At 42.6% G+C, this 22,310-nt stretch overlaps 1 protein-coding gene across 5 annotated transcripts in view; it reads left to right on the top strand.

Moving 5' to 3' along the window:
* Positions 1-8,361: 8,361 nt before the first annotated feature.
* The window catches only part of CPEB2 (cytoplasmic polyadenylation element binding protein 2), an 82,042-nt gene continuing 68,093 nt past the window's right edge, over positions 8,362-22,310 (top strand). For 2 of the 5 annotated variants that reach the window (XM_074951667.1, XM_074951664.1), the window contains exons 1-2: positions 8,827-10,707; positions 13,695-13,976. In XM_074951667.1, the coding sequence (XP_074807768.1) occupies positions 9,550-10,707; positions 13,695-13,976 (1,440 nt within the window). In that variant the 5' untranslated portion in view covers positions 8,827-9,549. Of the gene's footprint in view, positions 8,491-8,826; positions 10,708-13,694; positions 13,986-22,310 lie in introns of those variants that run through there. The other 3 variants (XM_074951665.1, XM_074951663.1, XM_074951668.1) reach the window with 2 other exon arrangements.

Raw genomic sequence — 22,310 nt, 5'->3', positions numbered from 1 at the left:
ATAATTGTCTGACCCACCACATAATTTCCTGCAATTGTGAAAATTTAAATTGATGAAACTCCCTTACCTGGAGTTATTCTATCACTTTTTTTTAGTACCTTAAACTTACATTACATCTACAGAGTTATAGCCAGATGAGATAGTCACCGTTTACGCCTTTAAACAATCTATGCTGCAAATCTGTCAGCCTCCTGTTCCTCTGAATGTTTAATCTCAGCTAAAAATTATCAATGCTCATAGATAAGAGCAGAGAGATATACTGCTGGCAGTAATGCATTCCACCAGACAGGTTTTATGAATTTTTCAGCTGAACATTCAGAGTATCTAGCTGTGACAAAGTCTTTGTTGTTCTTCCCAACCACACGCAGAACATTTTAGAGACAATAGCAATTCCTTTAAGTTTCCCAAGCAAAAGCTCTATCCAACTTCAAAAAATAAAATAAAAAAAAATCATAGGCTAAATAAGGTTTGACACCAAACTTGATCTTTTCCCAGGAGCGGATTAACCATAAAACAAACCGTTTGGTAGCACATGGCCCTCAAACAACAGGGGGGGGCCCCCCCAAAATGCAGGACAAATATCTGACAACCTGCCCCTGAGTCCCAGCCGGTGGAGCAGCAGGGCTCAGGCAGGCAGGCTGCCTGCATGCCGTGGCCAGTGGCCCCACGCCCCCCCTGGAAGCGGCTGGCATGTCTCTGCGTGCCCTTGGCAGGTGGGGGGAGATGGCTCTGCGTGCTGCTCCCGCCCCAGGCAGCACACAGAAACCCGCTGCCCCCCTCCCTCCAAGGGGTGCACAGAGATGTGCCAGCAACAGCACAGCAGGGCTAAGGTGGCTCCCTGCCCACTCTACCTGCCTCCCTCCCTCCATGCCGCTTTGCTCCCAGAAGTGGCTGGCATGTCCCTGCAGCCCCGGGGGGGGGGGGGGGCGGGGGTGTCTCCATGCATCACCCCGGCCCTGAGCACCAACTCTGCAGCTTTGATTGTCCAGGAACTGTGGCCAATGGGAGCTGCAGGGGCGGCGCCTGTGGGCAGTGACGCGCAGAGACCCTCCTGACCCCCCCGCCTAGGAGCTGCTGCCGGATGGGGGTATGCACCACGGCGCCCGAGGTATGTGCCACCCCCCTACCCAGAGCATGCACCGCGCACCCACTCCCAGCCCCATTCAAGTTACCTCACTTTATTTTCATTTACTGCCCATTACTTATTATACAGGTGGAGGAAGATGAAGAAAAAAAATGAAAAACAGGGGGGTGATAGAGAGAATGTTCTTTTTCTTGGCTGGGTCCCGAGGGGGCCTCCAAAAAATGCAGCTGCCAACAAGGCTCCACTAACTCTAAATCTGCCTTTTCCCTAAATAATAATTAGCATCAAGAACGTGTGCTATATAACTGAAAAACTAAGATGTCCATGTATCCCAGATAAGTGGTTGTACTCACTTATCACACCAGGAGAGGCAAACTGAAGGAATAAATCAATAAATTTTAAGGGAAATAGGACCCCCTTCATTCTGGTCCTCATAAAGAGCTTTTTGTAAGGCACAGAATTTTGTATCCCAGGCATGCATTTTTACTTTCTTTCATGGAGAGGTTTACTTTGGCAGCATTGTGTGTGATGCTTTTGGGAGAAATTCTAATCATCTTCTCTACCAAAAAACACAAACAAACAAAGGGGGACGGGGGGAGCCAGAAGCATACAAGAAAATATTAATGTAATGGGCTGATCAAGCTGCATTGTTAAAAGATGAAAACAGAGTAAGACTACTGACTTGCCCTGTGGTACCAAGGATCCCAATCATGCAATTTACAACATACAGGTAGCCCCCCCACTGACATGAGTAGGCCTCATGGGAGAGGGCACAGGGGTCTGCCCACGTATTGTAAACTGCAAGACTGGGATCTGGATTCAGATTTATTTTTTTTAATTACATACAAACTGCTCTATTCTCTATTTTACCATGCATAATATATATCTATTTGTGGTAGTTCTAACCAAATTTAAATTTGTGTTCTACCTATTCTGAATCTGAATTAATCTGACCAACAGAGGAAGGTTTACTTCCCAATTTCTCAAGGTCTAGATCTTTAATAGACTTTAAAAAAAAATATGAAAGATATGAAAAAGAGAGGAAAGGCACTGAATTAGTAGGCCAAGCATTAAAATTAAGATAGGCCAGTCCTATCTACCTCAGAAGGATGTGAGGATTAATTAATATTTGTACAGTGCTTTGAAAAAGTGCAATAAAAATACTAAGTAAAATATATGCCAGCATAACATTATGGCTCATGTTTTACTGTGAAAAGCAAAATCCTTGTTTTCCTCTGTTCTACACCAACATTGTATATCAATGACCTACAGTCCCAGCCAGCCTTTTGCTGATAGCCAAAACCCATTTTTATTTATTTAAAAACACACACAAGTTAATTTTCAGATTAAAGGGAAGCAAAACTACCAAACAGTATTGATTCAGAAATGTTTGTAACCAGATATAATAGTGTGCTGCTCATAAGGTGTGCATGCCTTATGGGGCGGAGGGATAGCTCAGTGGTTTGAGCATTGGCCTTGCTAAACCCAGGGTTGTGAGTTCAATCCTTGAGGGGGCCATTTGGGATCCGGGGCAAAAATTGGGGATTGGTCCTGCTTTGAGCAGGGGGTTGGACTAGATGATCTCCTTAGGTCCCTTCCAACCCTGATATTCTGTGATACAGCACCCCATTTCAAGATTTGGGGTGGTGGATAAGTAAGATGACCCAGGGTCACATGCCAGTAGTATGGAGGTGGTGCTTCCTCTAAGAAGACTAGAGCATGGGAAAGACTGAGGTTGGTCTTTCCATAGAGGTGTTTCAGCTGGTGTGGGACTGGCAGAACTCCCTACCCAAAGAAAGCTGGGATAAGAGCCCAGGAAGGTACTGGTGGGTGAGCCCGAGGTGAGACAATTGGCATCTGAAGGTAGCTGTCAAGCCCTGGGGAAAGGGTAAAATGGAATGGTGAAGCCCTGACACAACAGTACTTGGGAAGGACTGTGGAAAAAACCCTATTCTAAGGGTGCACCTGGTGAAAAATGGAATACGTTTTTGTTGTGTTTCACTAAGCAGCCCCAAAGAAAGGGAACCTTAATTCCACCTGTGTGGAGTGTGTATGCTTCATGGGACTGACAGAGAACATACAGAGGTTGGGGTGACTGTCCTGGGAGGTGGCCTGCACATGACAGCACCCTACAATACCAAAACTACTAGTCAGCTACCACTGATTAGCTATGTCTGCTTTTACCAATGCAAGAATTTGCTGTAAAAGTAACCTTTTTGCACAGAAGTGCAAGCAAAATCAATCAGTTACCATTTTATGTGCCACCCATATTTAAAATTTTAAGTGTGATTTCCCAAGTAACTAATGAGAGGGATAAAACTGTGTATGACAACTGTTGGCGAGTTATTGTCTTATTTATATGCAGTACTACTGCAGTATTTCAATTCTAGTACACATAATGAGGAAGCACGGATGTAATTCTGCATGTACACTAAAATCTACACACAGTGTCTACATTTTATTTATACCAGTTGTATTATTAATTAAAATTTCCAGTAGTGCCAACTACTGGAAAAAGAGAGAGAGAGACAAAGAGAGTTCCTGACTCAAAGAACTTAAAAGACAAAAACAAACTGTTCTGAGGCAGTTCCCATCTCAGCACAGGCCTTCACAACCTTCACAACCCTCACTACTGAGCAGGGCTTCGTAGCCTAGGAGGCAAGCAATGGTCATTCTTTCTTACCCTCTCCCCATTTTACAGATGGGATATGTTGTATTAATTTAGATGGAATGAACAGGTCCAAAGAGTCAAAGGTGTAAACGGGACCCTGGGACTATCACTGTCCAACATTAAAGACTATATATATAATAGTTCAATTATTTATGGGTTTACATTTAACACTATTGTCACAGCCAATCCCAGTCAGGGACAAGAGGGACCAGTGTGTTTTAAGATCTCACTATCCAGCACATATCCCACAACTGGATTACATGCCCTGCAACCTCCATTGTGCATAAGCCACCCCCAGCCCACTTCTTAGGCTGTATCACAGGTTCAACCTGAACTCTAACATGAGCTGTCTAGGTCACAAGTCCCCAACTAGTTTCCTGTTTTGGGGCATGGAGAGAGGAGTGTGCAATGCCTGCACCCACCCGGGAAGATGCCTGCCCTTACCTCTCCTAGGGGCCTGTGCAATCTTCCCTGTCCTACAGTCACAGCGCATTTAAGCTGAGTAGATGGGTCCCATTTTGAATTCTCACCACTCCAAGAGTGTAGAGATATGTTTGTAGAAAGTTATAATTTAGATATGCTTCCTCATAAGGGATAGTATTATGAACTGTGATAAAGCTCTGTCCTTGCCTCCGTGGGTCCCACATTTCCTGGCAGATTTCACTAGCTCAGAGGCTCACTGTGACCCTCCATGTAACCCTTCTTTCTCTAGGGACAAGAGTCACAGTCTACTGAGCCATTTTCATCATAAGCCAGCAAGGGAGGTGAAGAGAAGTTATCCTTCCTTGCACAGTCTCTGTTGTCTCCCAGTCTCAGTGATTAATCAGGGGACAAAGGTGGGCGGGGGGGAGGGGGGAAGGAGAGCCCAGGCCCACCCTCTACTCCAGGCTCCAGCCCAGGGACCCTAACAGTATCAGCTATGGTAGCTGACCTTTTAGAAACACGACATGTACAATTCCCTCAGCTACTTCCCCCACAGCAGCCCTCGCTTCCTCAAGCTCCACTTCACCCTTACCTCAGGACCTCCTTCCTTGTGCCTGATATGGTGTGTACTACTCAGCCTCTCCAACAGCACAACTTCCTTCCACAGCTCCTGACATGCACACCCACCTGACTGGCTGGGAGGCTTTTAACTAGTTTCAGCCAGCCCCTGATTGGCTTCAGGTGTCCCAATCAACCTAGCCTTCTCCCTGCCTTCTGGAAAGTTCTTAATTGGCTCCAGGTATCTTAATTGACCTGGAGCAGCTTCCATTTCACTTATCCTGGTATCAGGGATTTGTTTAGCCTGGAGCTAATATATCTATCTCCCACTACTTTTCTATAGCCATCTGGCCTTGCCCTGTCACAGAACATAGGAATTTGGAGATGTGTCCTGGAGGCAGGGATTGAGAACACCACATTGTGGTCAGCAGTTCACCAGAGATGCTCTCTAGTTTGTTTTATTAAAGTTTTATTCCTTTCTCATTCAATGGTTTGTTATTTAATGAACCCCAAGATCATTACATGGTGTCAGAAGTGCTGTATGAGGAGGAAACGGCAGTGATTTTGAAGGTAACGCCTATATTTGCAACTGAAAGCAGAGATAAAGGGGGGCTTGAGAGAATCATGTGGAGCACCAGGCACAGGAGCTTTTGCATGTATTTGGTGAGCACAATAGTAGCTTGACTAGCTTAAAAAGGGGGGGGGGATAAAAATAAATGGTATTGGGGTTCAGAACAGGAGGAATCATGGTTTAAACATGGGAAGGTTTAAACTGATACAAGAACCAATGCTGAAGTTCTATGCATCAGGAAGACCTATTAAAATTTCAGCAGATGCTTCAGAGTCTGGGTTAGGTGCAGTGATTTTACAGAAATGTGAGGATTGTTGGCAACCAGTGGCATATACATCCAAATCACTGATTGAGGCAGAAACCAGATTGAGAAGGAGCTTTTAGGAATATTGTTTACCTGGGAGAGATTCAATCAGTATATTATTTATGGCCGGACACTGGAAATTGAAACGGACCACAAGCCCCTGATAGTGCTAGTTAGCAAACGGCTAAATGACTACATCTTAAGGATGATGATGATGAAGGTGCAAAAGTATGATTTGGTTGTGACCAACACGCCTTGTAAATTCATGATCACTGAAGATGCACTTTCCAGAGCAGTGGCTCCCACGACATCAGAGAAGACTTTAGAGACAGAGATACAAGCCTATGTAGATTTGATTGTAAAGTCAATTCCCATAGTTACAGGAAACTGCAACAAGTAAGAGAAGAAACAAAGAAAGATGAATCCTTGGGAATCCTTAAAGAAGTGATAATTAAAGGGTGGCCTGAAGAAATAAGGAGTTGCTGTCCAAGTATGAGAGACTATTGGAACTGCAGACATGAACTTACGGTGATAGATGGGGTGATTTTCAAGGGCTGTAAGGTTGTAATTCCAATGAGCCTCCGGAAAGAAATGCTACAGAAGATCCACGAGGGTCATTTAAGAATTGAGAAGTACAAACAACGAGCATGAGAGGTGCTGAATTGGCCGCAGATCAATCACAACACTGCTAATGTGGTAAGAAACTGCTTTTCATGTTTGAAATACATGCCATGCCAATAGACAGAGCCACGGAGACATCATCCAGTTCCACAAAGGCCTTAGAAGGTCAACACTGACTTATTTACCTTGCAATCAAAGCATTATTTAATAGTCACACCTTATTATTCTCTGTATCCAGAAATTTGCACACTGCACAGTACTAATAGAAAGTCAGTAACAGCTGGCATGAAGGGAATCTTCTTCAGACATAGGAATTCCAGATGAAGTCTTTAGCAATAATGGGCTGCAATTTTCCAGTACAGATTTTAGATAATTTTCCATAGTTTGGGATTTTCATTACAAAACTTCCAGTCCAAATTACCCCCAAATCAAATGGACTTGTGGAAAGGACTAAACAGACAGTAAAGAACCTTATGAAAAAGACTTTTGACAGTAGGGGTGATTTGTATAAAGTGTTACTGAAATACACCCCTGGAGATTGGCTTTTCTCCATCTCAGCTCTTAATGGGAAGAAGGATCAGACCTAATTACCATTTACTGATACTTACTGAAATCTCATAACCATGAAAGACTAAAGAAAATCAGAAGCAGAAGCAGAAATATTATTTTGACAAAAGGGCCCATGAACTCCTCTCTCTTAACCCAGGTGATAAGCGTGTGCCTGAGGAATCACATCTCCAATACTTTGGGACACAGGGTACCATTAAAGAACAGCTGCATCCAAGGTTTTATGTAGTCCAGACAGACCAGGGGGACACATTTAGATGTAATCAAAGGGATCTACAAATAATCCCAAAAAGGTTCTACACATTGACAGTAGATATGGAGTCTAGCATTTCCCGTCAAGGCACATGAGAACTCAGACTCTAAGGAAAGGCTGTTTCTGAGATCAGAGCTGGAGATTTAAACATCTTGAAAGACTCAGAGACTTGCTAACCTGCCTGGAGACGGGGCATTTGAGGAAAGTGAGTGGTAAAGACTGGAGAGTGATGTGCTGATAACCTCTCCTCTCTAGAGAGTTGACACCTTAGGTTTATGGCAATGTATTACATGGGTTGAAAATTTAATGCATGTACTATTAGATAGCGGTTAGCTGTTTAAATATATGTATAAAAAAAGTCCATTTTTTTCTTTAAGAGAGAAGACAGAGATATGTTTGAAGAAGATTGTAATTTACAGACACTCCCTCATAAGGGGCAGTATTATGAACATAGGAATTTGGGGAGTGGGGGAGGCAGGCATTGGGAACACTGCATGACTGTGGGCAGCAGTTCACCAGAGATGCTCTCTGGTTATTTTGATTAAAGTTTTAGTCTCTTCTCATTCACTGATTTGTTATTTAATGAACCCCTAGATCATTACAAGGAGGAATCGGGGTCACAGCCAAAAGCTTCTGGTAGCGTGACCAGATGTCCTGATTTTACAGGGACAGTCCCGCCATCTGAGACTTTTTCTTACATAGGTGCCTATTACCCCCCCCCACCCCAATTTTTCACACTTGCTCTCTGGTCACCCTAGCTTCTGGTGGCCTCCCAATCTCCTGCTCACCATTGCTTTAAAGCCACCGCAGGCTAACCGGGCTCATTCTGAGCACGCCCCAGGGGCCCAGCACCCGCCTGCAAGGAGCCAGCCCAGGAAGCTCACGCGCTGATAAGGCTGAGCGGGCGGTGGCCACCAGAGGCTAGACGGGTGCAGGGACAGGCTGCCCGAAAGCAAGGACTGAGGGGAAGGGGTACCCTAGGGCACTGGCAGCTGTAGCGAGGCTTTGCACAAGGCCCACAAGACCCGGGGCGAGCAGAGCGTCACGCTCCCCAGGCTGGGCTCCCTCCCCGCAGCGTTGCCCCACCCACCTCCACGTCTCTCTCCTCCCAACCGGCTTCATTTTTCCCACGCCCAGCGGCGCTTGCGTCCTTGCCCCTCCTGCGGCGGGCGGCTGCGTCAATGCAAATAAGCTTGGTAGGAGGGGTCTGGGAGGCGAGAGCAGTGACGATAGCTCTCTCCTTCCAGCTCCGGAGGAACAGCCCCTGGCAGGATCCACGGCAGTGGAAGAAACCATTTTTCAGCCTCTCCCACCCTCGCCGGGGGAAATCATCTCGCGTTTTGTTCCCCTCCGGCAAAATATTTTCTTTAAGGAGCTGTATTCAAGTGCACATCTGCGGACCACACAAATAAATGTTCTTGGTTAAAGAAGCAGGCAGGTAATACAGTGAATTACAATGTGGGGGGGAGGGGGGAATCGCATTTATCTACCCCTTATTGAAGTGGTAACGCCCGCCCGGGCCTGCCCGTTCTCGCGCTCTGGCAGTTGGAGCAGCGCGAGAGCAGCCGGCAGGACGGTATCGAACCCTCAGTGGAGCCGGCGATTAATGATTAACGAAGACTAGTAGCGTGCGCTCATGAATTAGTAATAAGGGGGCGGGACTTATGATTTATTAAAGAGATCCACCCGCCAGAAGGTGGGGATTGTGACGGAATCGTGACGAACGTTCCGGAGTTCTTAAGGGTGGTGCAGCCGGCTAGGAGCCGGTACTGGGAGCGGGGGAGAAGGATAAGGGGGTGGGGAAGAGCTGTACCCAGCCTCAGAAACAGGCCTATTTGGTGGACATGTAAGAGAGGACGGTGACAGCCTCTCTTCACTCAGTGCTCAAGCTAGGACCCCCCCTCCGTCCCGGGGATTATAGAGAGGGGTTACTACGGCGGGTGACCGTTCGGGGTGCTGCTGATTATTATATGCAGGATTGTTAGAGACGAAGGACTAGACTATAGGGATTTAGTTTGAGGCTCTTTTAACCCGATGAGGAGGAGTATATAATGTGGGAAAGTTTACCCCACAGTGGCGATTATTGTGATTGGGAAAGAGGGATTTTATGCTGGAGGTGGAGGATTTTTTTTTAATCCCAGGAGGGGTTTTTTACCCCATAAAGTGGATTGTCAGGGGCAGGGTTGTTCCTTCCCCCTGCAAGGGTGGGTATTTACCCCTACCCGGGGCCGGTGTGGGTAAGGGGCTTTCCTGAACGGGGGGCTTGCAGATCTTTAAGCCACTGCCTACAACGACTGGCAGCAGCAGCCCCCATCTACGGCTTGGTATAGGAGGCGCTGCCTACACGAGTCCTTCTCCTCCCTGGCAGCAGCAGCTCCTCACTCCGTCCTGCCCCTCCTCACCCACCCGAACCGGTTCCTCCCTCAGCAGCGTGTCCGGTGTGTCGCCACCGCCCTCTCTGTTGCTGTCGGCGGCGGCTGCTGCGTAGCATCAAAACATGCAGGATGAGCTGCTCCTGGGGGTGACACAGCAGCAGCCAGGGAGCGAGAGGCTGGGCAGCGGCCCCGCAGCAGGACACCCCCCTCTCAGCCACCCCTCCTCTGACTTTAAACCCAGTCTCAGCCCCCACCACCAGGATTTAAACAAGCAGCAGCCGCCACCGCCTGCTCCTCAGCTGAGCCAGAAGAGGAAAGAGTTCAAGCAGCAGCAGCTCAGCAGCCCAGCCCAGCTCGGCAGCAGCCACCCCCTGACTAACCATCACCACCCCGACTATCATCGCCACCCCCTTCAGCAGCAGCACTTCAGCCACCCCGCTGACAAGTACCAGGAGCACAGGCAGCCGCGCCAGCTCCTCAGCGCTCACCCCCCGGAGCAGCCGCAGACAGGAGACTATCCGCCCTACCAGCCGCTCAGCCCTGCCGAGCAGAAGGGCGGCGCAGAGAGGGGGGGCTTGGAGCGGCTCCCCCCTTCCTGCCCGGGGGCACAGGCAGCAGCGGACCCCAATGTGGGGGTGGCTGTCTCCTCCTGTGTGAATCCGCCTCCGTCTCCTCCTCACCTGCAGGCTACAGCCCAGTTGCCCCCCATGGAGTCCCCCCCGAACAGCCACTTGCTGGGCAGCCCCGGGACCCTCTTGCCCGGAGGGCTCGGCTCCGGCTTCAGCAGCCTGCAGAGCTCGGAGATCCCCAGCCCCCATCACCAGAGCGGGGGCGGCTCCTCCTCGGCGGCTTCCCCTCCTCCGCCGCCGCTGCCCGGCTTCGGCACCCCTTGGTCGGTGCAGACCTCGTCGCCGCCTCCGCCGCAAACGCAGCAGCCTCCGGTCTCCAGCAGCAGCGGCGGCGGCGGCGGGAGCCAGATCAGCGCGATGCCTCCGCCGAGCCCGGACTCCGAGACCAGCTTCTACCCGGGGATCCCGTCTTCGATCAACCCTGCTTTCTTCCAGAGCTTCTCGCCGGTGTCGCCTCACAACCCCTGCGCCGGGCCCTTCAGCAGCCCCTTCTCGGCCGCCGCCCCGCCGCCGCCGATGAATTTACCTCAGCAGCAGCAGCAGCAGCAGAACCGGAGATCCCCTGTGAGCCCCCAGCTCCAGCACCAACACCAGGCGGCGGCGGCGGCGGCCGCCTTCCTGCAGCAGAGGAACTCCTACAACCACCACCAGGTGCGGGGCCCGGGAGCTGCGGGGCGGCCGCCAGCGGGGAGCCCCTCCGCATGGGGGAGAGCGCTGGGGAAGCCACTCGGACCCTGGGAGTGGGGCGGGGGGACGGGAACCTTCCCCCCCCGAGCGGTGAAAGCAGCGGAGGTTTTATTTGAGCCCCCCCCCCGGCTGAAGTTACCCGTCAGCAGGGACAGCACGGCTAGAGCCGGTTGGTGGAAGCAGGGCGGGGCTGCCACAGCCCAGGCTCGGTCTCGGTACTGCAGCGAGCGCCCTTTGGCGGAGCGGGGGGCCTCGGCCCCGTTTCTCTCCAGCTCCCTGCGCTGCAGAGCTCTCTCGGTGGGTGGAGGGGATCTGGACCCCGTTCCACCGGCCGGGGTGCCGCAGAGCTCCCGTGGCCCGGGGGGGGGGGGAAGAGGTGTAAATTAATTCGGTTCGGGTTAGAGTTCTGTTGACTGCCCCCTTCTTCCCGACCCTCTGCCTCTTCTACTGCTGTAGGTGTCAGGTGAGAAAAAAGCGGATTAAGTAATATGACAGGCCCATTGATTCTTAGTGTCAGTTATGTCCCCCAGACTTCGATCGATACTTACTGGGTTGTTATAGCTGCCGTCTACAGGCGTCCTTTCCTTAGCTGTCAACAATTTTTTGTTTAGTTTTGTTTGTAATTGCATCTGATCCCACTAGTGAAAAGGTCACAATTTCAATGTGAAAAGGAACAGGTTTCCCTCCAAGAAAACATGTTTGTTGACCTGTTAGCCTCCCTGCTTCAGACAAACAGCTTTCCTTGTCTTTGGTTTGTTTTAAGATGATTCTGGTTTTAATGGACTTTTTAAATATACTTTAAAATTGAGAACATATAAATTGACTTGTATAGGCAGGTTTGGTGTTAAGTGAGCTTTTTGATTCATCTGAGAACTGCCAAGATGAATAACTTTTATTTAGAGTTACTTGTGTATGTGGCGATATAGGCAAACAGCAGCTTCATTACTGTATTTCAGGTTGTCCCAATTCTCCTGCCTACAGCACCTACTAGTTTAATGGGTGGCATGGAATCCTCATCTCCTATTGGCTAAAAAGGTTGCTTTTCTTCCTGGTTCTGTATGTTGAGAATAAGATAACGTGTCATATTTTGTTCCATGGAGCTGTTCTGCTCTCTCCAGTTAACATATCATACATAGTGTGTGACATTTGTTAAGGTTTTTTAGGCCCTTCATGGCTGAGTATACCATATAGGCCCTATAGTTTAATTTCTGCTTAATTCTAGTATTAAACCGTGTGGCATTTTACCAAGTAGGTATGATTGGGATTCTATGAAGTAGTGTTTATTTTTTTGGTAATTGGCATTCAAAAATTGTGTTATGAGAAAATGTATATTGTTTATATGTTCATCTGTGGTGAACATGTTTTTAACATGTATCTTATCACTTAGTTTGCTCTGTTTTTAAACAAATTCCAAAGCAATTAAGAGATAAGACAGCAGTTCTCTCTACCATTAAAATTGTGAGGAAATCTTTTCACCTCTCACTTCCCTGGCCATAATCCAGTTATGACTATGTCAGTTGTAGGTAGTAAACCTAAAACAGTGATGTGAAAGCATAGTTAGCAAGATTAAAGACCTGTTTTAACACTTGACATTATCTCCAAAGTTTGTTTCTCAATAGAGTGCCTGCCTCTCCCAAAATTCCAACACAAAGCATTCAAGTTTTACAACATAATTATCTATAATTATGTAGAACAGGGGTATCTGTCTGAGTATCTGACCACAATGGCTTTAACATACTTTCAGGATTATTTTTAATTTTTATGTCTGTACAGCTCCATCAATACTTATAATATTTAACCTTTTTTTAGTATTTGTCATTAGAATTACATTATCTTTGAGATAGAGGTGTTACATTTGGATTTCAGATTGGAATTGGATTTATAGACCCTCTATTTCATCAAAGAGTGTCTAAAAAATATCCTTTCCAAGAACAGTCAAGTTTTAAATACTTTTATTTTGCTAACTAGAGAAACACAGCTCTTTATTATCACCACAGTTCAGTGGGTCCACCTCTTGGTAGTATGACAACCATTTCAGTTCACACATTGGTTTTTAGCAAAATTATTATGTATTGAAGGCAGCAATAGTGTTTTACCCATTTTCATCCTGAAAAGATATTTTCATTTTTCCTCTGGGGTTAGTCTGAATATGTAAATTTTATTTTGTATAATAGCAGTAAGTCCATTGGATATCAAAACAATCCCTTTCTGAAATAATCAAAAAGCCAGATTCCTCAGGCGGGGCAAAACACTTTTTTGGTTCGCTGACTTCTGCACAGCTATGTCAGTTTACACCAGCTGAGGATCTGGTCTAGTTTATTACACCAGAAGTTCAAGCTGTAGCCTTTAAAAGCTATTATAATACATTTATATTTTAGATACACATCCAGGATAGTTACTTTGAACAAATAATTTTGGGTTATCCAGATCGTCTGTGGGATAATCAGTCTTTGTCTTTGTTACTTGAAAACATTTTCCTCTTTATGTAATATTTTAGAATGACCTATGAATTTTTTTTTTATCCTGCAACTCACTACTTTCTCCTTTACTCACAAAAAAAAAAGTGACCTTCATGAAACCATCTAATGTTAGTCTACAGAGACATATCAAAGGGGCCTGCCTATGTGACAGATTAGTTACATAATGAAAGTGTGGCAGCTTTTATTGTATTTAAATAACTGTAGGAATGTTCTACCAAGAAATGAATGAAAATCCTAATTTATCATTTTGGCAAATCAGTCATTTTGGTAAAGCAGTCTTGTTTTATGGTTACTTGTATTCAGTTTTCTCCTTTGCCATGGATGTCAGTTTATAGGCAAATGGGAACTCCCAGTTTTTGTACTCTTTACAAAAGCCATCTGAGCGTTTTTTGAGGTAACAAGCAAACTAGGAATGTTTCCCAAAAAAAACTAATCAAATCTTCTTCCTTTTTTTTTTTTTTTTTTTTTTAGCCTCTTCTGAAGCAGTCTCCCTGGAGCAACCATCAGAGTAGTGGCTGGAGCACAGGAAATATGTCCTGGGGAGGAATGCATGGCAGAGACCATCGTAGAACTGGAAACATGGGAATTCCAGGAACTATGAACCAAATTTCTCCTTTGAAGAAGCCCTTTTCTGGTAATGTCATAGCTCCCCCTAAATTTACTCGCTCTACTCCATCGCTGACACCAAAATCATGGATTGAAGATAATGTTTTCCGAACCGACAACAACAGTAATACTCTCTTACCCTTACAGGTAAGAATGGTATGTAACTGGAAACTTCTTAATATTTGTCTTTAATTTTGTCTAGTATTGTAAATAGATCTATGTAACATATTAAGTGAAACTGACAATGTTCATGGTGATTTTTGTGAAAAAGTTCCTTCTATTGTTACAAGTGTATTGAAAGTGACAATTAACCAAAATATTTTCCAGTTTATATAAAATGCCTGCAGTAGCCAGAATTATTTTACTGACTACATGAGGAAAAAAGGAGGAAACTAAAACAACTCTTGCACAGCAACAAGGGAGCAGAAATGCTTTTTAAACTATCAGAAAGCATTTTTAACATTTGTCAATTTAAAACGCTCAAGGCTCCTTTTAAATCTGGGCTACTTTTATCCCTTAGTTTTTAATATAGATTAATTTTAGATCTTATCAAACTGTTCTTGTGGACAAGCCTTTTTATACTCTATTTGTGGACAGCTCTGACTCTTTTTTTTTAAATTCACCTTTTCATCTTATTAGCATCCTTGCCAATGCCACTCTGCATATGGGTTTTCGTTTTCCCCTATTGGCAACTTCTTGAGGGATGTCCATAGTTATTTAATGACTGGAACATAGAAGCCCTTTGATTTAGAGATGTTAAATGCGAAGAGGAAGAATGGTCTTGGACTGAGGGGATCTGGGTTCAATTTTTGCATCAGACTTCCTGTGTATCTTTAGGCCAGTCACCTAATCTCTATGCCTCAGGTTCCTGTCTGTAAAATGGAGATAATTTTTTTTTCTTGAGCCTCCGTCAGGTTTTGTCTAGTTAGTTTGTAAATTCTTGGGGGCAAGGACTGTCGCTTGCTATCAGGCTCCAACCTCAGTTGGTGATATAGCAGCTTGTGCATTTACTTTTTTGTTTCAAGGAATCTACATTTAAGATAATCCTTCTACCTTAGAAACTAGCCATTCCAAGTAAGCAGCAGATTACTTTAAGAATAATTCTCTATTTTACACCTTCTTTAGGTCGTCTTTAACTTTAGTACTTTGTCTTGACTTGGGCTTGTAATTTGGGCTAGTAGATTAACAAAATAAGGTAAGCTGCAGGAAAGAGTAGTTACAATACTTGTTGTTCCCTGCATAGGGCTGTCATGCTCTTTTATTTAGAATGCATTTATTCTAAACTAGGTCTTATTTTGTCATAATTTTGATCGCTCAACTTTGAACAGCTGCATTTGTGTCAAAAAGCAGATTAATTTTAGTGTAGCTGTGATAATAGCAAAAAATTCAGTCTGGGATTTTTGCATAGATCTCCTGGTTTTTGTCATTTTGGCGGTGAGTGGATTTCCTATTGGCTTAACAAGCCATATACCTCTACTTACAAATGGGGCCTGATAGTTACAATACTGGACTTAGTGCCACTATTGATTTAATATGCTTTTGAAGTTTGCTGGGATTGCATCCAATAATGCATTTCTTTTATGGGAAATCCTGCTATCATCTTCTAAAGTCCTATCTCATTGAATGGGCTTGCTGACTGGGCTTAAACAGCAGGGTTTGTATAATTTTCTTGTTGCTTGTTTGGGTGGGATGATGGAAAGGATGCCACTTCTATACCAAACTACAGCTTGACTCATTAAAGAGAGAGTTTAGAGTTGCCAGCTTGAGACAGCTGGTGCTCTGCAGTGGAAATATCTTTTAAAAACCCCATTCTGAAGTAGACACCTGTAAAATAATCAATTTCATGATTTGGGTTAGGAATATGAGTGTTGTATTAATCTGTTTGAACAGCATTGCCACAATATGTTAGAGTGCGTATCCTGCCAAGCACAACAAACTTGCATATACTTCAAATATAATTCAATATGTCTAATAAGTTTGCAAGTGTGTGTGTGTATATGTATAGCTTGCTGAAACTTTTAGAGGAAGTCCTCTAATATAAAGCAGCTTGTTTTCAGATCTAAACAAAGTTTGTTTGTTTTTTCTTTTTACTCATAGCATATAGAAAGCTAATAAAATTTCCATTAACTTAAACAATCATAGGTAGCAGAGTAGAAAAATGTATCTGAAGTTCAACCATATTTATAATAATTTGTGCTGATGTTTTTGTTCTTGGTGTTCATAACTTCAAAGCAGAATTATAGACGTACTTAAATACAGTACCTACAATTGAACTGGCTGCTGAACTGCTTTATGAAAGACAAAGAATTTTGTTTTGTCCAGTAATAAACTAGTGTTTAAATCTCACTTGTTTGCTTTTATAAGAATAGTCAAAGGACACAGTGTGATCTGAACTCTTTCAGTGTTAACCACTTTTATTGCAGAAACATTAAATAGATGTTTTCTATATCCTTATTAAGATGCATTGAATTACTGTGTTCATAATTTTCAATTTTTATTAAATTCTGCCCTACATGGGGTCACTTCCCCACTACGTTGTCTGATGCATGGATTTTAGGCATCATAATGAAACGGTTAAAAAGAAGCTGAACTTCAGTTTAGTTAGAACTGGTGATGGTGATGCTATCTAGGCTTGTGCTGGCAGTTGTGACACAGTCAAATATCAGTCTACTTAATTTGTACTGTGCTTGCCTCGTTCCATAAAAGGTTGAGGTATTCAGATTGATGATTCTTAAAGATACAGTATCAATTTTAGCAGATGCTGAATAAATGCTTTTATATTACTAAATTTATGCCATCTGCTAAATGTAACTATATTGAACAGATGTATAAAACCTGCCTGTAGTCCTCCTAACCAATGTTTCTCAATCTTAGTAAAGACTCTTGTTGCCCATGTTCTCCCGCATTTGCAGACCTTTTTCACTACTATTTGTGATCACAACACTGTGTCGCAACTACTAAAATAGTTTATATAGAAATAGTTAAAATACATGTTTACATCTTGCTTTTAGATATAAACATGATTATGAGCCAGCACCATGAGATTTGCTAGCTCATTGCAGACCACTAGTGGATCACAGGTTGGAAGTCACTTTTGTAAAGAATTTTCAGGCCTTGTTTATAGTGGAGACTTGCCATAATTGTAGCCATCGGTGTGCTGTAGCCCATGTAGCTGCACTTGTGCAAACCACTAGCATAGACAAGATAAGTCACAATTTGAACAGTTGCAACTTATTCCCTATCTGAAACTTTGCTTTATTCTCAGAGTCTCCACTGGTGCAGCTACACTGGTGGCTGAGATAAGAGCATGTCCCCAGTGTACACAAAGGTCAGGGAGTTGATGTTATTTCTAATACATAATATTGCTTGGTATTGAGCATCTGTTCAGTTAACAGTGTATATTAATGACTATTAAAATGTTATGTTTTGATCATGTAGCTTACAAAAAGGAGGGGAATGAAGATCAAACTTTTTCACTGTTGGTATTCTTTAAGTATAAGACTGAGGCATAAGTTTCCTATGTGCACAAACTGGATAGAACTTCATTGACTGCAGTGAAGTTGAATTCACTAATGGTGAATTGCATCGCTAAGATAGGATTTTGAAAAGTGCTCAGTTTTGGCCTAACTACTCACATTAGCCTTAGAGGTAACACTCCAGTGGTAAAGTTAGGCCATCATTGAGCGCTTTTGACAATCCCACCTTTTGGCCTGCTCTGCACTACGGCAGTTCGGCTATGGTACTGCAGTTGTGCCGCTGTGGGGTGGATACTTCCTAGATTGATGGAAGAGGGCTTTCTATTGATGTAGGTAATCTACCTCTCCAAGAGGCAGTAGCTAGGTCAATGGAAGAATTTTTCCATCAGCCTAGCTGCATCTGTGGTGGAGGTTAGATCGACCCAACTGTCATGCAGGGTGTGAAATCTTTCATGGCCCTGAGCAGTGTAGTTAGGTTGATCTAATATTTTAGTGTAGACCAGACCTTAAGTTTTACTGGCATAACTGTGGCTCTAAGGGGTGTAATTTTTTGCTCTTACACTGGCAAAATTATGCTGGTAAAAGCCCTATCCTAGACACAGTTATACTGGTATAAGGCACATTATACCGTCATAGTTTATTTTACTTTGACAAACCAGAATAAGCTATATCAGTAAAACTCCTCTACATTGGGGTTTTTGTAGCTTTAAGTATTGTTTACTGGTATAGTTAAAAACTTAAATATAAACAAGGCCTTCATGTTTATAATTTTTGATCTGAATATCGATAGTACATTATTTTATTTCTAAACTCTTAAACCTTTTTACAAACATTTTTTTAAACTAGTGTAGTAGTTCTTCTTAAAAGGTCAATAGTGTTTGACTGTATGCTCTTGGAAAGAACAAATGTAAATAAAACTTCATTCTGCCAAAATGAATCTGAATTCTGTTCCTGTATCTTTGAGTTCAGGAAATACATTGCGTGTCTGGGTGTCTTTCACGTTGATTTGTCCTTCCTGTTTGTTTGGACTGTGCATACAGTATCAGTTGTCCTTGAAGCTGAGCTGTGTTGTTTACTACTGAAACCTATTGCTGTAATTTGGGATTCTGTACAGTAAGATATAACCTAAATAACTGCAGATGCTTCTTCTGGTTGCCTTGGTTGTCCGTCTTTTTTTTTTTTTTTTTTTTTTTTTAATTGAGTCTAAAATGTTAAATATTCAGTGAAATAAAGCACAGTTTCAGGTGTTTTCAGATAAGTTTGAGTTGTTCTTCACACCAGATGTTAAGTTAAAATATTATTTTAATATTCTAGAGACAGAATAATTTATCAGAGTTTGTTCAAGTCAAAGAGGGTTAACTTAATTTTGGATTCTCAAGATATCAGTTTTTCAATATTTGTAATTGATAATATTTGATAACAAAATCCATGTTAAAAGTGCTGAGCACCTAGCAGCTCTCATAAAAGTCTGTGGGAGAGTTAAAATTTCAGCACTTTTAGAATTCAGATAGCTTATTTAGGTGTTTAAAACATGGATTTAGGAGCCCAGCTTTAGGCAATTATTTTTTGGAGAAAAGTTGCCTTCATTCAGATTGTATTGCACTTTAGATCAGTTACCTGGGCCTAGTGCATTTAGGCCCCAATCTTTTGCAGATGGACTGCTGCCCTGTAAGGAGAACCCTTCACTGCAGCTCTGCTTGGTGCAGCAGTCCACCTACAAGCTGTAAATTTCAGGATCAATGCCTTTGGATGGACAATATTTCAATTTTAAACTTGTTCAGAATATTGAACAAAATCAATGGACCAAGTCTGTTAGACTTAAAGCCACAAATGTATTAACAAGTTTTTGCTGAACTAAAATACCTATGTTGTTTAACTTACACAGGTTATAAAATATTGGAAAAATATATTTAAACCAAATTCTTTGTTTTATTAACATATGCAAGAACTTATGTAAGGGCTATCTCTTGTTGCACAGCAAAATGTTTGTCAACCAGGCTAATGGAGCAATACTGTATACATTATGACAGGTGTCAGAGTAACAGCCATGTTAGTGTGTATTCGCAAAAAGAAAAGGAGTACTTGTGGCACCTTAGAGACTAACAAATTTATTTGAGCATAAGCTTTCGTGAGCTACAGCTCACTTCATCGGCTGTATGTATGTATGCAACCGACGAAGTGAGCTATAGCTCACGAAAGCTTATGCTCAAATAAATTTGTTAGTCTCTAAGGTGCCACAAGTACTCCTTTTCTTTTTGTGTATACATTATGGTTCTAGTTACCTAAGAGTTAGCAATGAAAGAAGTTTTATATTGTCCAACCCATCTCATTGCCAAACCATAATTGTTCTCTGAGATTATGAGCTTTTCCAGGTTTAAATAACTAGATTTTACTGCCGCATTTGAAAGACTATTTTATAGGTGATGGTTAGAAAACTTTTCCTGATGATGTTCGGTCTAAATTTTGCTTTTCTCAGTTTCAAACAACTATTCTTAGTTATTTTTTTAAACTCCTGAACAACTTCCCCCTTCATGCTGACACCCTCCAAATGTCTAGTTTGTTGTCCTTTTTTAGTTATTTTGACCACGCTATGCATACATAGGTTTTTTTTTAGGCTTTCCTCATGCGTCAATCCTGCGAAGCCTTTAATCATCTTTGTAGTCTGTCTGGATTGCTTCCAGTGTTTCAAAGTCTTTTCTTAACCTGGACCACTTGGGAGTGAATGCTATATGTCTGCGTAGGTAAATATTTCAGCAAAAATGACTTGTATAGTTGGGTAGCAGAACTGTCATTTTGTTGTTGGACCTTTTCTGTAAATATATGCAGTAATGTGATCTTAACTTTGAAAGCATGTTTGGTGTTCTCAGGATGACTGCCCCTAGATATCTGCTAAATGTTACATTTGTTAGCTACTTTATGTGGTGTGGGTAGTGGTAACCTACTTTCCTTCCTGAGGTAATTTTTTGTTTCTACTTTTTGTAAGACTTCTGTCCAATTTCCATAAAGCTAAACTGTAATGAGCCATAGGCTTTACAGTTGCAGTTTCTCAGTATGTACTGAAAAGCTATGTTATGGATCCTTAATGTCTTTAAGTCTTCAATTATTTTTATTTTTCTAGTTAGGATATACATTTGTTGTTTTTATAATATATGCTTAACCGATATGATTATGATGGGGAGTCCTCTACCAATGTACATGTATAGAAATACTTTCCTAAAAATGTACTGTTTGTAAGTTGGACATTTCACTTTATTGGTAATCACCCATTGTATTCAAGCTTTAACAGAATGTAATAGAAACATACATACGGTTTATTGGAAGTCACTAATTATTTTGTGTATAGAAACTAAGATCTTTTTGAGCTTAAGGCTGGTTAGGAAGAGGATGAAACAGATGGGACAAGGTTGGCTTAAAATCATTTAAGTTAATGTTTTTGGTGTAGCAAGAGTTGAATTCACTATAAAATCTTGCTCTTCACCAAAAGATCTTACTCTTAATATAATGAAAAAGACAATGATCTTATGTTTGCTTTATTATGAAGCAGATCATGGTAGGCTTCCTCAGAACGTCAAGATTTGTTTGAATAAGGTTTTCTGAAAGGATTTTTGTATTTAGTGTATTTTTAACTCATTTGAAATGCTTTTAAAGGCGAAGATTTTAGAACATGTTCCTAAAATTAAATGGGAGCCTAACTTTAATCGTCCATTTTTGAGAGCCTTGGCCAAAGATTAGCAAAGGCTGCTTATGATAGTTTAGATTTTTTTCCATGGTTTCCTAGACTAATTGCATTGTGCCTAATAGTGACATCTAAAGAGCACTGTGGCATGTGCCTGCAGTGTGTATTGAACTTCTCTAAGTTATTAATTACTCCAATAAGTGCAAAGCCAAGATAGTTTTTGTATAACTTGTGTGTGGATTTATTTAGAAGTCTTAAATACATTCTGCCAAGAACAATGGCTCTTGAAAAAAGAGGGTTTAAATTGTATATGATACCATGAGAACTCCACATCTCTTCCACCCATTTTTAAAATGATCTGGAGAATTCTAGGACAAAATTGCAAATGTGATGGTGTACATAGCATTTTCCTAGCATCAGTTCTTATCAGTTTTGCTGGTGCTAGTAGGAAAGTATCAGAAATTGAAAGGAACAGAGGCCCTTGTTTTGAAGTCATGTATTATTTGGGAATCAAATATGGTCCTTCACTTCCTGGACCATTAGTGATATGAGAGGCAGCACACTGCCTCCAAAGTAAGGTTGCACATTATGCTAGCAGTATTATATGGGTGACTGAAGAAAGGGCCTTGTTTAACTCCACTCTAGAAGTAGTAACATTCAGATCTCTTCAGCCAGGAAGACCACACCTGAAACATTCTTTTTAAATGTGAGAAGTTGGAGGAAACTAAGAGGTAAACAAAGTGTGAAAGAGAGATTAGTAGAAATAGGGTTGAGTTTGGTAGAATCAATAAATGCATGAAATCCAAGGGGTAGGTAAAAATGAAGTGGCCAATTTGTATATGCTTTTTCAGTTAGTAGTGAAATTGGTGCCTTAGAGAAAGCGTAAAGTCCTGTCCCCTTAACTTTAGATCTACTGAAAAATTTAACCCCTGAAAATGTATTCTGTTAGTGTACTACTTTGTGCTAAATTGACTGACAGGACTTCTAGTGACATATTGCATCTGATGGTTAGAATACTTAATGCTTCTATGACAGGTTTCAGAATGGTAGCCGTGTTAGTCTGTATCAGCAAAAAAAAACCAAAAACGAGGAGTACTTGTGGCACCTAGAGTCTAACAAATTTATTTGGGCATAAGCTTTAGTGGTCTAAAACCCACTTCATCGGATGCATGCAGTGGAAAATACAGTAGGAAGATATAATATACACAGAGAACATGAAAAAATGGGTGTTGCCATACCAACTGTAACGAGACCAATCAATTAAGGTGGGCTATTATCAGCAGGAGGGGAAAAAAAACTTTTGTAGTGATGATCAGGATGGCTCATTTC

This window comes from Natator depressus, chromosome 4, assembly GCF_965152275.1.
Source record: "Natator depressus isolate rNatDep1 chromosome 4, rNatDep2.hap1, whole genome shotgun sequence".
Lineage (NCBI taxonomy): Eukaryota > Metazoa > Chordata > Testudines > Cheloniidae > Natator > Natator depressus.
This window is presented reverse-complemented; position numbering and strand designations above follow the sequence as displayed.